This window comes from Thalassophryne amazonica, chromosome 10 (genome assembly GCF_902500255.1).
Source record: "Thalassophryne amazonica chromosome 10, fThaAma1.1, whole genome shotgun sequence".
Lineage (NCBI taxonomy): Eukaryota > Metazoa > Chordata > Actinopteri > Batrachoidiformes > Batrachoididae > Thalassophryne > Thalassophryne amazonica.
The window spans coordinates 110,185,047-110,198,495 of NC_047112.1; the positions used below are offsets into that span (position 1 = coordinate 110,185,047).

At 40.5% G+C, this 13,449-nt stretch overlaps 1 protein-coding gene across 1 annotated transcript in view; it reads left to right on the plus strand.

Moving 5' to 3' along the window:
• The window catches only part of LOC117519363 (zinc finger protein 260-like), a 44,355-nt gene extending 31,325 nt beyond the window's left edge, over positions 1-13,030 (plus strand). Inside the window, exon 3 of the mRNA XM_034180715.1 lies at positions 11,662-13,030. Coding sequence (XP_034036606.1) covers positions 11,662-13,016 — 1,355 coding nt within the window. The 3' untranslated portion in view covers positions 13,017-13,030. The remainder of the gene's footprint in view (positions 1-11,661) is intronic.
• The last annotated feature ends 419 nt before the right edge of the window (positions 13,031-13,449 follow it).

Sequence of the window (13,449 nt, forward strand, 5' to 3'; positions counted from 1 at the left end):
GCTTGTTCTGTTAGACCTCAGTGCTGCTTTTGATACTGTTGACCATAAAATTTTATTACAGAGATTAGAGCATGCCATAGGTATTAAAGGCACTGCGCTGCGGTGGTTTGAATCATATTTGTCTAATAGATTACAATTTGTTCATGTAAATGGGGAATCTTCTTCACAGACTAAAGTTAATTATGGAGTTCCACAAGGTTCTGTGCTAGGACCAATTTTATTCACTTTATACATGCTTCCCTTAGGCAGTATTATTAGACGGTATTGCTTAAATTTTCATTGTTACGCAGATGATACCCAGCTTTATCTATCCATGAAGCCAGAGGACACACACCAATTAGCTAAACTGCAGGATTGTCTTACAGACATAAAGACATGGATGACCTCTAATTTCCTGCTTTTAAACTCAGATAAAACTGAAGTTATTGTACTTGGCCCCACAAATCTTAGAAACATGGTGTCTAACTAGATCCTTACTCTGGATGGCATTACCCTGACCTCTAGTAATACTGTGAGAAATCTTGGAGTCATTTTTGATCAGGATATGTCATTCAAAGCGCATATTAAACAAATATGTAGGACTGCTTTTTTGCATTTACGCAATATCTCTAAAATCAGAAAGGTCTTGTCTCAGAGTGATGCTGAAAAACTAATTAATGCATTTATTTCCTCTAGGCTGGACTATTGTAATTCATTATTATCAGGTTGTCCTAAAAGTTCCCTAAAAAGCCTTCAGTTAATTCAAAATGCTGCAGCTAGAGTACTGACGGGGACTAGAAGGAGAGAGCATATCTCACCCATATTGGCCTCTCTTCATTGGCTTCCTGTTAATTCTAGAATAGAATTTAAAATTCTTCTTCTTACTTATAAGGTTTTGAATAATCAGGTCCCATCTTATCTTAGGGACCTCGTAGTACCATATCACCCCAATAGAGCGCTTCGCTCTCAGACTGCAGGCTTACTTGTAGTTCCTAGGGTTTGTAAGAGTAGAATGGGAGGCAGAGCCTTCAGCTTTCAGGCTCCTCTCCTGTGGAACCAGCTCCCAATTCAGATCAGGGAGACAGACACCCTCTCTACTTTTAAGATTAGGCTTAAAACTTTCCTTTTTGCTAAAGCTTATAGTTAGGGCTGGATCAGGTGACCCTGAACCATCCCTTAGTTATGCTGCTATAGACGTAGACTGCTGGGGGGTTCCCATGATGCACTGTTTCTTTCTCTTTTTGCTCTGTATGCACCACTCTGCATTTAATCATTAGTGATCGATCTCTGCTCCCCTCCACAGCATGTCTTTTTCCTGGTTCTCTCCCTCAGCCCCAACCAGTCCCAGCAGAAGACTGCCCCTCCCTGAGCCTGGTTCTGCTGGAGGTTTCTTCCTGTTAAAAGGGAGTTTTTCCTTCCCACTGTAGCCAAGTGCTTGCTCACAGGGGGTCGTTTTGACCGTTGGGGTTTTACATAATTATTGTATGGCCTTGCCTTACAATATAAAGCGCCTTGGGGCAACTGTTTGTTGTGATTTGGCGCTATATAAAAAAATTGATTGATTGATTGATTGACTATGAGAGACTAGGGAACAACTTTTCCAACTTGAGGCCAGTCCTAGGCCAGTCCTACTTGTGCTTATTCTTTTCCACGATGCACATTTACTTCAATGATGCATTATTATTGTTAAAACGTGCCAGAAAATTCAATTTCATTATCAATTTATTTTCATTTATACAGCACCAATCACAACAAAGTTGCCTCATAGCACTTTACACAAGTAAGATCTAACCTTACCAACCCCCAGAGCAAGCACACTGAGGAAGAAACCTCAAGGAAGAAACCTCTGAGGAAGAAACCCTCTGAGGAAGAAACCTCAAGCAGACCAGACTCAAAGGGGTGACCCTCTGCTTGGGCCATGCTACTGACACAAATTATAAAATGGTTTATTATACAAAATCCTGGAAATGTTGTTGGTGCACAGGACATAAGGTTTTTCCAGGCAGACATCACAACAAAAATTGTGTTATTATATTGGTGCACATTATAGTGTGGCTACACTGTGGTGTTTTATATGGCTTGGTAGAGCTTGATACATCAGCTTTTTAATTAGATCTTAGAACTACTTATTTTAACAGACAAAATGAAATCCATTTGTTTCATCATTTCCAACACAGACCATCAAGTCATCAGGCATCAGTTAAACATTATTACCAGTCACATGGTTGTCTTATATTTAAACAGTACATTCTTTGTTCTTATAATGTTCTGTGCTCTCTCATTTTTTCCTTACACATTTTCATTGAATTGTGTACATTTGTCCAACATATAATTGCTGCTGCTCCTGTGTCAGCGACGGTTTTGTGCATGCCTGTCCAACCGTCTGTCCCTCCCGACAGCTTCTGGAATTTTCTCACAGTTCGCCAAATCATTTTTTGGCAGGGGGATTTTTTCGTCCGGTTTCTGTCTCTTTCATTTAACTTTGTGTTATGAGTGAAGGGGCCATAAGGTGGGTCTCCTGGAGTAATGCTGTTGAGCAGTTCAGTCTTTTCAGCAGGGTCATACTTTCCATTCTCATTAAAGGATTATTCACTCCTTTATGTTGTAACTAGTTACTGTCAATGTGTCCGTTTTTATTCTGACTGACTCCTTAATACCTGAGATCTGAGTAAAGTCAGAAGCAGTAGTTACTTTGAAAATATTGTTTGCCTGGAGACACCAAACATTGATAACAGAGTATCAAAACATGAAAAACAAATGTCAACTTCCAATACCCCAGCGGTTTGCCTGATATTAACAGATGCATAACCATATAACCAAACTCAGGGGTTCCCCACTCCAGAGTTACCCTTGGCAGAGAGATATGGCTTTCTTGGCAAAGAGCTCAAAGTGCTGTGGCGATGGTCCGCCAGGTTGCCCTCATAGTGTCCTGACTCCTCCCTACTCACGCTCAGTGACTTTGTCCTCTCTGTTGTCACCTTGAATGATGGCTTTGATGTCTGCTGGATTCAGCAGTTGGTTCTTCCTGTTGTCCCTCTGTAATGTCTTCTCACTTTTTTTATTACCGGTCAGACTTTTTTCCTTTTCCTCTGCAAGTCAGTTGAGCAGTCATTGTCGAAATAGATCTTATGCTCTCGAAACTGAATATTTCTTTGCTTCCAAGTCTGTAGAACAACTTTTTGTTTCACATTAAAGTCCAGAAACCAGGCTCTAATGGATGTAGGCGTTGCAGTTGCAGCTTTGGGCTTTGGTCCGTGGCCTCCACGTCAAAAGTCACATGACCTAATTAAGTGGACATAGCACACAGTCCATTCCACTCTGTGTCTGTTTGAATGCATGTTGAACGTGTGGAATTCAACCTGAACACCACTTTTTAAATTTTGTTAATGGCCCAAGTATAACTTGACTTATGATTAATAATTTATGCGAGGTTTTTGGGGATGATAATATTCTCATATTTGCTGCGTGTTTTTCAGACACCCACAGCAAAAATGACTGATTTCCTCATTCTGTTGCAGGAGAGAGAGGGGGCTGGAAAGAAATACAACTCCCTCACCTTCAGCAGGAGAAAGGGGTAAATACATGGACTGTATTTATATAGTGCTTTTCTATCTGCATCAGATGCTCAAAGCGCTTTACACATCAAGGACCAGGATTAAGGACCTTGCCCAGGGGCCCTTAGTGATTTTCTGGTCAGGCTGGGATTTGAACAGAGGATCCTCTGGTCTGAAGCCCAATGCTTAACCACTAGACCATCACCTCCCCTTTATGTTTACCATTGGTGGAAAACAGGAACTAACCAGCCAAAATCACCAACCTCACGTGGTTTTATGACAATCCACAGACCCCACGTGGGTGTGTGTGTGTACGCATTTTGCAAATGGGACTTTTCACACAATACACACAATGCACAAATTTTTCTTTCACTGGTGTAAAATATATTACCTAATAACAATGATCCCCAATCCACATAATTTGCTTGCTGAGCGAAGGGAAATTGTGGTTTCATGTGGAGCGAAAAGCAGAAAGTGTTCAGTTTTGAAAGTTGTGTGATATTTGCCGTGCTTGGAGTGTGTTTTTGGTGTGTGTGGTGGAGTGTTTTAGTGTGGTTATTGTGTGGTGTAGTTATTTAATTTATTTAGTGTGCCAAAATAATCAGGTGTCTTAGAACAGCGCATCAAGTCTCTTTTTTTTTTTAACTGCATGAAGACGATTGAAGTGCATATATATATATATATATATATATATATATATATATATATATACAACCCCTGGCAAAAATTATGGAATCACCGGCCTCGGAGGATGTTCATTCAGTTGTTTAATTTTGTAGAAAAAAAGCAGATCACAGACATGACACAAAACTAAAGTCATTTCAAACTTGTGCATTTATTGATGATGTAATGACAGCCATCTCCCCAGTGCCTTTACCTGACATGCAGCCCCATATCATCAATGACTGTGGAAATTTACATGTTCTCTTCAGGCAGTCATCTTTATAAATCTCATTGGAACGGCACCAAACAAAAGTTCCAGCATCATCACCTTGCCCAATGCAGATTCGAGATTCATCACTGAATATGACTTTCATCCAGTCACGATTGCTTTTCCTTAGCCCATTGTAACCTTTTTTTTTCTGTTTAGGTGTTAATGATGGCTTTCGTTTAGCTTTTCTGTATGTAAATCCCATTTCCTTTAGGCGGTTTCTTACAGTTCGGTCACAGACGTTGACTCCAGTTTCCTCCCATTCATTCCTCATTTGTTGTGCATTTTCAATTTTGAGACATATTGCTTTAAGTTTTCTGTCTTGACGCTTTGATGTCTTCCTTGGTCTACCAGTATGTTTGCCTTTAACAACCTTCCCATGTTGTTTGTATTTGGTCCAGTGTTTAGACACAGCTGACTGTGAACAACCAACATCTTTTGCAACATTGCGTGATGATTTACCCTCGTTTAAGAGTTTGATAATCCTCTCCTTTGTTTCAGTTGACATCTCTCGTGTTGGAGCCATGATTCATGTCAGTCCACTTGGTGCAACAGCTCTCCAAGGTGTGATCACTCCTTTTTAGATGCAGACTAACGAGTAGATCTGATTTGATGCAGGTGTTAGTTTTGGGGATGAAAATTTACAAGGTGATTCCATAATTTATTCCTCAGAATTGAGTGAGTCCATATTTTTTCCCTCTGCTTGGTCGCCTCAGAGAGGCTGCAAGCTGTTACAAAAGCCAGAGGTGGTGCAACAAAATACTAGTGATGTGTTGGGGCGTTCTTTTGTTTTTCATGATCCCATAATTTTTTCCTCAGAATTGAGTGATTCCATATTTTTTTCCCTCTGCTTGATCTAAAAAAGTAACCGTTACTGACTAAAGTTGCCATTTGAAATGACTTTAGTTTTGTGTCATGTCTGTGATCTGCTTTTTTTCTACAAAATTAAACAACTGAATGAACATCCTCCGGGGCCGGTGATTCCATAATTATTGCCAGGGGTTGTATACCCTGGAGATGTCAATTGAAACAAAGGAGAGGATTATCAAACTCTTAAAAGAGGGTAAATCATCACGCAATGTTGCAAAAGATGTTGGTTGTTCACAGTCAGCTGTGTCTATACTCTGGACCAAATACAAACAACATGGGAAGGTTGTTAAAGGCAAACATACTGGTAGACCAAGGAAGACATCAAAGCGTCAAGACAGAAAACTTAAAGCAATATGTCTCAAAAATCGAAAATGCACAACAAAACAAATGAGGAATGAATGGGAGGAAACTGGAGTCAACGTCTGTGACCGAACTGTAAGAAGCCGCCTAAAGGAAATGGGATTTACATACAGAAAAGCTAAACGAAAGCCATCATTAACACCTAAACAGAAAAAAACAAGGTTACAATGGGCTAAGGAAAAGCAATCATGGACTGTGGATGACTGGATGAAAGTCATATTCAGTGATGAATCTCGAATCTGCATTGGGCAAGGTGATGATGCTGGAACTTTTGTTTGGTGCCGTTCCAATGAGATTTATAAAGATGACTGCCTGAAGAGAACATGTAAATTTCCACAGTCATTGATGATATGGGGCTGCATGTCAGGTAAAGGCACTGGGGAGATGGCTGTCATTACATCATCAATAAATGCACAAGTTTACGTTGATATTTTGGACACTTTTCTTATCCCATCAATTGAAAGGATGTTTGGGGATGATGAAATCATTTTTCAAGATGATAATGCATCTTGCCATAGAGCAAAAACTGTGAAAACATTCCTTGCAAAGCTGTTATAAAAGCCAGAGGTGGTGCAACAAAATACTAGTGATGTGTTGGAGCGTTCTTTTGTTTTTCATGATTCCATAATTTTTTCCTCAGAATTGAGTGATTCCATATTTTTTTCCTCTGCTTGGTCTAAAAAAGTAACTGTTACTGACTGCCACAATTTTTTTTCCTGATTTCTTATAGTGTTTCTTAAAGCCAGAAAGTTGCCATTTGAAATGACTTTAGTTTTGTGTCATGTCTGTGATCTGCTTTTTTTCTACAAAATTAAACAACTGAATGAACATCCTCCGAGGCCGGTGATTCCATAATTTTTGCCAGGGGTTGTAATTGGCCGTATTTGGCTACTTTTGGCTTTACCTTCATAATTTACCTTAAAAAACTGTTTACTTTGCCTTGTTTGGTGTAATTTTTTTTCAGCACAACCTCACTTGTGTGACTTTACAGTTTTTCTTTCATTTCGATGCACTGTATTGACACAATGAACCTAAATTTACACAAAAAATAAATTCTGAATAGACAGTTTTTTTTACTGTGAAAACCACAAACATGTTTAACAAACCATTTTTATAAATTAGAATGCAAATCTAATTTCAAAAGCATGTACAAATGTCACAGACTACAAAGTTATATACAACTGTTTACATTAAAATGCAGGAAATGCTTCGGGTGTTTTTGTACAGCTATTTACAAAACAATAAGCTGCTACAAAAAATTATCTGTGCCACTCAAAGGAAAAAAAAAACAATTCCTATCCATTACAAGACCTCTGTGCTGTGTTGGACATCACAAGCCTCACTTTTTCCACATTATGTTACAGCCTTATTCCAAAATGGAGACAAATTCATTTTTTCCCTCACAACACTCCATAATGACAGCATGAAAAATAGCTGTTTTTGAATTTTTTGCAAATTTATTAAAAATAAAACTCAGAAATCACATGTACACAGCCTTTGCTCAGTACTTTGTTGATGTACCTTTGGCAGCAGTTACAGCTCCAAGTGTTCTTGAATTTGATGCCACAAGCTTGGCACAGCTATCTTTGGGCACCATTCCACTTTGCAACACCTCTCGAGCTCTGTCAGGTTGAATGGGGAGCATCGGTGCACAGCCATGGGCTTGACATTCTGATTCTTGGTACCAACCTATTTCAAAGCACAATTTTGACTGTCGTTGCATATCTGATGGTGAAGCCAAGCATCAGAAAAACAGAGACAACAAGAAACAGCTAATGTCTAGCTTAACCTATGAGCAGGTCCCTTGAGATATCCTGTAGGGAACTCTGCTGGAGTATGGGGTACCTGATTTGCTGCAACGTATGATCCAGTCTCTATATGACCAAAGTGGGAGCTGTGTCCACATTCTCTGCATTACATCAGACCTGTTTCTAGTGGGTGTTGTCACCAGTCATGATGTTCATGGACAGAATTTCAAGGTGCAGTCAGGGACCGGTGGGTGTCCAATTTGGTGTCCTCAGACTTGCATCTCTGGTTTTTGCGGATGATGTGGTTCTGATGTTGATCTCTGATGCACAGTGAGCAGGTTTCTGGCTGAGTGTGAAGTAACTGGGATGAGAATCAGCACCTCCAAATCTGATTCCATGGTCATCTCTCATAAATGATGGACTGTCATTTTTGAGTCAGGGGAGAGTTATTGCCCAAGTGGAGGAATTTTAGTATCTTGGGGTCTTGTCCATGAGTAGGGGTAAATTGGAGCATGCGATCAATTAATGGATTGGGGCGGCATATGATGTTTTATGTACACTGTACTGGACCTTCGTGGAGAAGGAGCTCAGCCGGAAGGCGAGACTCTCAATTTACCAGTGAATTTATGGTCCTAAGGTCGGAATGACTCAAAGCAGAGCCACTGCTTTTTCACATCAAAAGTTGCAATCTTAGGTGGTTGGGCACCTAGTAAGGATGTCCCCTGGTCTGTTGTGAAAGTGTAGTGACACGGACCCACAACAGGGGGCGCAAATGAACGGCCAATAGATGAGCCAAAAAGTAACAATTTAATGTTGTGAAATGTGCACAACGAATATACAGACAATCTCAGAATATAATTACAGTCAATCCACAAAGGTGACGTGTGGGCAGGCTCAAGGATAGAAGACGTCTGTCATGAGAAGAGCCGGAACCACACGATTTCCGCCGCCACAGAACCTGGTGAATACTGGAGCCGCCAAGTCCCGAAATTCCCAGGTGATCACCGTCCCCGACTGTCGGATCTGGTACTGCTGGCGAGAACAAAGACAGTCAAGTGTGGGTGTGTGTACACCCAGTAACAACAACGGTGGGAATGCCACCTCCACCTCTCACTCAGAATGCTGATGTATTTACAGTAATCCCTCAGAGGAAAAGAGTGCCGTCCTGCACTCACTCAGCCTCCACAGGAAGAGGGACCGGTACTCCTGCAAACACTCACAATATACAGTTTAAGATAAACACAAATGGCTGATGATATTACCTCCAATGAAGTATGATATCTCGGCAACGAGATGGAGATGACGTCTGGTCTTTATGGAGTGAGAGGACGTTGAGTAGATGGCTGACAGCTGTCAAGAGGTAATGAGTGACAGCTGTCACCCCCGGCTGTGTCCATGGCGGCAGCGCCCTCTCGTGCCTGAAGCCCGCACTTCAGGCAGGGCGCCCTCTGATGGTGGGCCAGCAGTACCTCCTCTTCTGGCGGCCCACACACAACATGCTCGTCTCCATAGGGAGTTCTTCCAGGCATGTCCAACTGGGAGGAGGCCCCAAGGAAGACCCAGAACATGCTGGAGGTATTATGTTTCCTATCTGGCTTTCGAACACCTCAAGATCACCCATCACCTGGGAACAGTTACAGGACTTGGCTGAGGAGGGGTTAAGACCTTAAGATCTTAAAATCAGCTCGTAAAGTAACAGCAAGCTAGTGAAGGAAAGAAGGTGTAACGTGTAATGTGATCAAATTTCCAGGTTTTAGTCAAGGCTCTAGCAACAGAATTCTGAACCATCTGCAGATATCTAATGGTCTTTAGTGCCAATTATGGATGGGGCCAGTCTGATCCAATATCGGTATCGGCTTCTGATATCAAATAATTCACGTATGGGAAATTTCCGATCCAACCTGTGGCATTTTCTGATACCTGAGAGGAATCAGAGAAAGGTCTGAGAAAGGACTCTTTCGAAGTTTAGGACTCGGGATTCTAGCCACGGTGTGCGGCAGATTTCCTCCTGGCTCTCGGGTTAAAATTGGCTTTGCAATTTTAAACAAGCAATTAAAGAAATATGAAATATCAGCAAACAGCAGAGATCAGCAGTCAGCTGCTACAGTGTCCCGAGGCTGTGACACGCAGAGCTCAGAGCGCAGCTGAACACAGAGCTTCTATCCGCTGAAAGGGAAAAAACTCCACCCCTGTAGCTCATGATACATTTAGAAATTTGTGTTTCTAAAAAGTTCCAAGTTTGCAGTTTGCGAGAGAGAGAGAGAGAGAGAGAGAGAGATTTCATTCGAATTTCTTTTTTTTAAGTTATGTAATCCCACTCAAATGTTGAAAAAAAAACTGTCAAGATGAAAATCTCTGCCTCCACTGGATTAAAGGAACAGTGTGTCATTTTTGAAGAAGAAAGCAAATTACATCAAATAACGTGTTTTTAACCTTTTCCACATTATTTATTTTATTAACTTAGACTTTGACAGAAACATGCAAAAAAGAACTTTGATATTACAAGTACTACAACGTAAATGTATTTTTTTTTTTTTTTAGTTAAAATGAGTTAAAATGGGGCCTGCCAATCACATTTTAGAGGTGTTAAATCCTAGAGCTGCAGGGGGCCCTGCCCCTGGACTCCACCAGGGCTGTAGCTGAACTTTCAGGTCTTCTTTTTAAGAAAATCCTCATCTATACCACTTCATCATGAAGCTGTATAACTGGGAATACAAAATATCCTCATATAAAGTCAACAATAATGATAATATTAAAGCAAACAGAGCTCTGGTATTGGACTACTACCGGTACCTGCAGATACCCAAATTCAGGTATCGGGATCAGAAGTGAGAAAATGTGGATCGAGGATCCCAAGTGTCAATCCAGACAACACATGACAGCAGTCAATTCTGGAAGACACAAAGACATGACTCAAAATGCTCTTTGTTATTTTTAGTATGGCCTTGAGATTTCTTCCTGAAATTACACTCAAAGGAGTTTTTCCTTACCCCTGCTGCCTACATGCTTGCTCAGGGAGGTTGGTAAGGTTAGAGTTTACCCTTGTGAAGTGTCTTGGGGCGAATCGTGTGGTGATTTGCCACCACGTATATACATAAACTGAACTGAATTAAAATGAATTGGGTACTAGGGCTGCAGTATTGAATATTTTTGGAATAGAGTATTCTATCAATTTTTTTTGTGATTGATCGAGTAATCGGAAAAAAAAGTACTTTTGTGTTTTTACACTATCAATAGTGACATGGCTCTCCCTAAGCAATGGCACAATGTTGCTGTGCCATCATGCAGATTTTTAAGTTTAGGGTGTTCCCTCTCTGTGTTTTCCCAGGTAATTATTAAGAGTTTTGGAGCTTTGCCAAACCATAAGCCCAGGTGGTCTGTGAAATCTTCAGTCTGCCGACAGGACATTCTTTTTTTCTCTCTCTTATTGCACATTTCATTGGCACTTTTTATTCCTTTGATTTATTCAGTGTATATTTATACATGCTGTACAGAGTACAGCCTAAACTGAAGTCAAATTCCTTGTTTCCTGTTGAAAAACAGCTGTGGAGTGCAGCGTTTCCACAAAAGCTGCACTGATAAACTGTACAGCCTGTTGATTAAAAACTCATGAAATCTGAATAAAGGCATTTTTTTTAATTGTTAAACACGATTCACTTAAAATGCACATCCTTTCACTTCATCTGTGAAGCAAGCCAGTGAACCAAATCGCATTTTCTTTTTTCTTTTTTTTTTTTAATATACAAGCACAGTGCTTCACTTTAAATGTTAAATAAGTCTTTTTCAGACTATCAGCGTGGACCCTTTCTCTTAAAAGGCTTTATTTTACTCAGTGTGCGGCTTTGTAATCTTGTAGTGTCGCCTGCTACGTTGATTAGCTCTTAGTCTTCTTCTCTGTTTTTGTGGGAGCCTTACAGCACCACATACTGGCCTGGTGTATGTACTACAGCATTAAACGAAGCCTCAAGGCAAAGAATTTGCCTCAAACATTTTTTGTAATCGAATTTTTCAAGTTACTCGATTATTTTTTTAAGCCCTATTGGATACAGTCAAGAATGTGGGAAATGTACAACAAACACTCCTGATAGACATTTTGTATCAGTTCCCACAGTGCAACAACTTACTGTATTTAGGCCACATTCACCACTGCAGCTTGGTCTTTATTTTTTAATGAATGTCATTCTACATAAGTGTTATCCATTTCTGTGATTCTTTGCAGATGTGCAGCATTTGTTGCTGATGAAAGAAGAAATTCTCCCAGAACAGCAGAAGTGGAATCTGAGTTTTGACAAGAAGGGCACTAAAAAGGAACAAGAAAAACTCTGGAAAAGTCAGCAAGGAGCGCAGCTTCATCAGGTGGAGGAGGCTAATATTACCAAGTTCCCTTTCACTTTCATTGCTGTCACTTTGGAGACTGAAATTGATGATAAAAAACCATCATCACAGGTTCATCACAGCCAAAGTGATGCGAGCACAGAGGCTGAGCCTGTAGCCAGCAGCTCAACTGTACACAAAACACTGACATCGGAAGCTGATGGAGAGGACTATGGAGGACCACAATCAGCCAGGAACTCTGATCCAAATAGTTGTCAACAAGAAACCACTGCTTGCGGCTCAGACAGTTCTGAAACTGAGACTGATGACAGTCATGATTGTAAACAGACCAGAGACCTCAGTTCAGTATTTAACTGTCTGAAAAGCAGCCATGTCTCTGTTAATCCAAGCAGTTGTGACATTGCTAAGATACAACATAGTTGCACTGGACATAGAAAAATATGTGGTCACATGAACTATTCAAAGCAACACAGAGGAAGGCAAGCAAATGAGAAACCATTTAATTGCCCTGTCTGGTGTAAAAGGTGGAGACAAAACAAACAACTGATGATTCATAAAGGAGATAAACCTTTTGGCTGTTCTCATTGTGGTAAACAATTTGGACAAAAGGATTATCTGACCAGACACATGAGAATCCATACAGGAGAGAAACCATTTGGTTGTTCAGAGTGTGGTAAAAGATTTGGACAAAAAGGCAGTCTGACCAGACACATGAGAATTCATACAGGAGAGAAGCCATTTGGCTGTTCTGAGTGTGGTAAAAGATTCAGACAAAAGGACAATCTGAGTAGACACATGATAATTCATGCAGAACAGAACCCTTTTGGATGTTCTGAGTGTGGTAAAAGATTTGGACAAAAGGGCGATCTGAACAAACACCTGAGAATTCATGCAGAACAAAACCCTTTTGGCTGTTCTGAGTGTGGTAAAAGATTTGGCTATAGGACCAGTCTGATGTCACACATGATAATTCATACAGGAAAGAAACCATTTGGCTGTTCTGAGTGTGGTAAAAGATTTGTATATAGGAGTAGTCTTCATTCACACAAAGTAAGTCATACAGAAAAGAAACCATTTGGTTGTTCGGAGTGTGGTAAAGAATTTGGACACAAGAGCAATCTGATCACACACTTGAGACTTCATTCGGGAAAAAAACCATTTGGTTGTTCTGAGTGTGGAAGAAGATTTACGCAAAAGGGCAATCTGAAGACGCACATGAAAATTCACAGAGGAAAATAAATTGCTGCTCCGAGTGTGGAAAAAATTTATAGAAAAAAGCAGTGTAATGTGTCTACTGTATGAAAAATCACAGGAATAAAAACATTTTGTATCTTTGCTTTTTAAGTCCACAATAAATATAAATATTCTGGCAAGTCTGTATATTTCTGTCGGTTATCAAAATTTGAATGACTGCAAAAAGAGGACAAGTCAACGATGAAAACCTTGCTCCTCCAGCACCACTCTTGGAGCCAAGCTCAACCTTGAGGAGGAAACGTGTTAACACCGGACATGGTCAGCATAAACGAACCATGCAAACTCCAAGTTTCTGTGCAACCTGTTGGAAAATGGCAGAACATGTAAGCTATATAAGCCTGTAACCCTGGAGAATTCCTACCAGCAGGAAGCCCTCATTGACACCGCTGCTGATGTCACACTCATATCAGCCAAACTG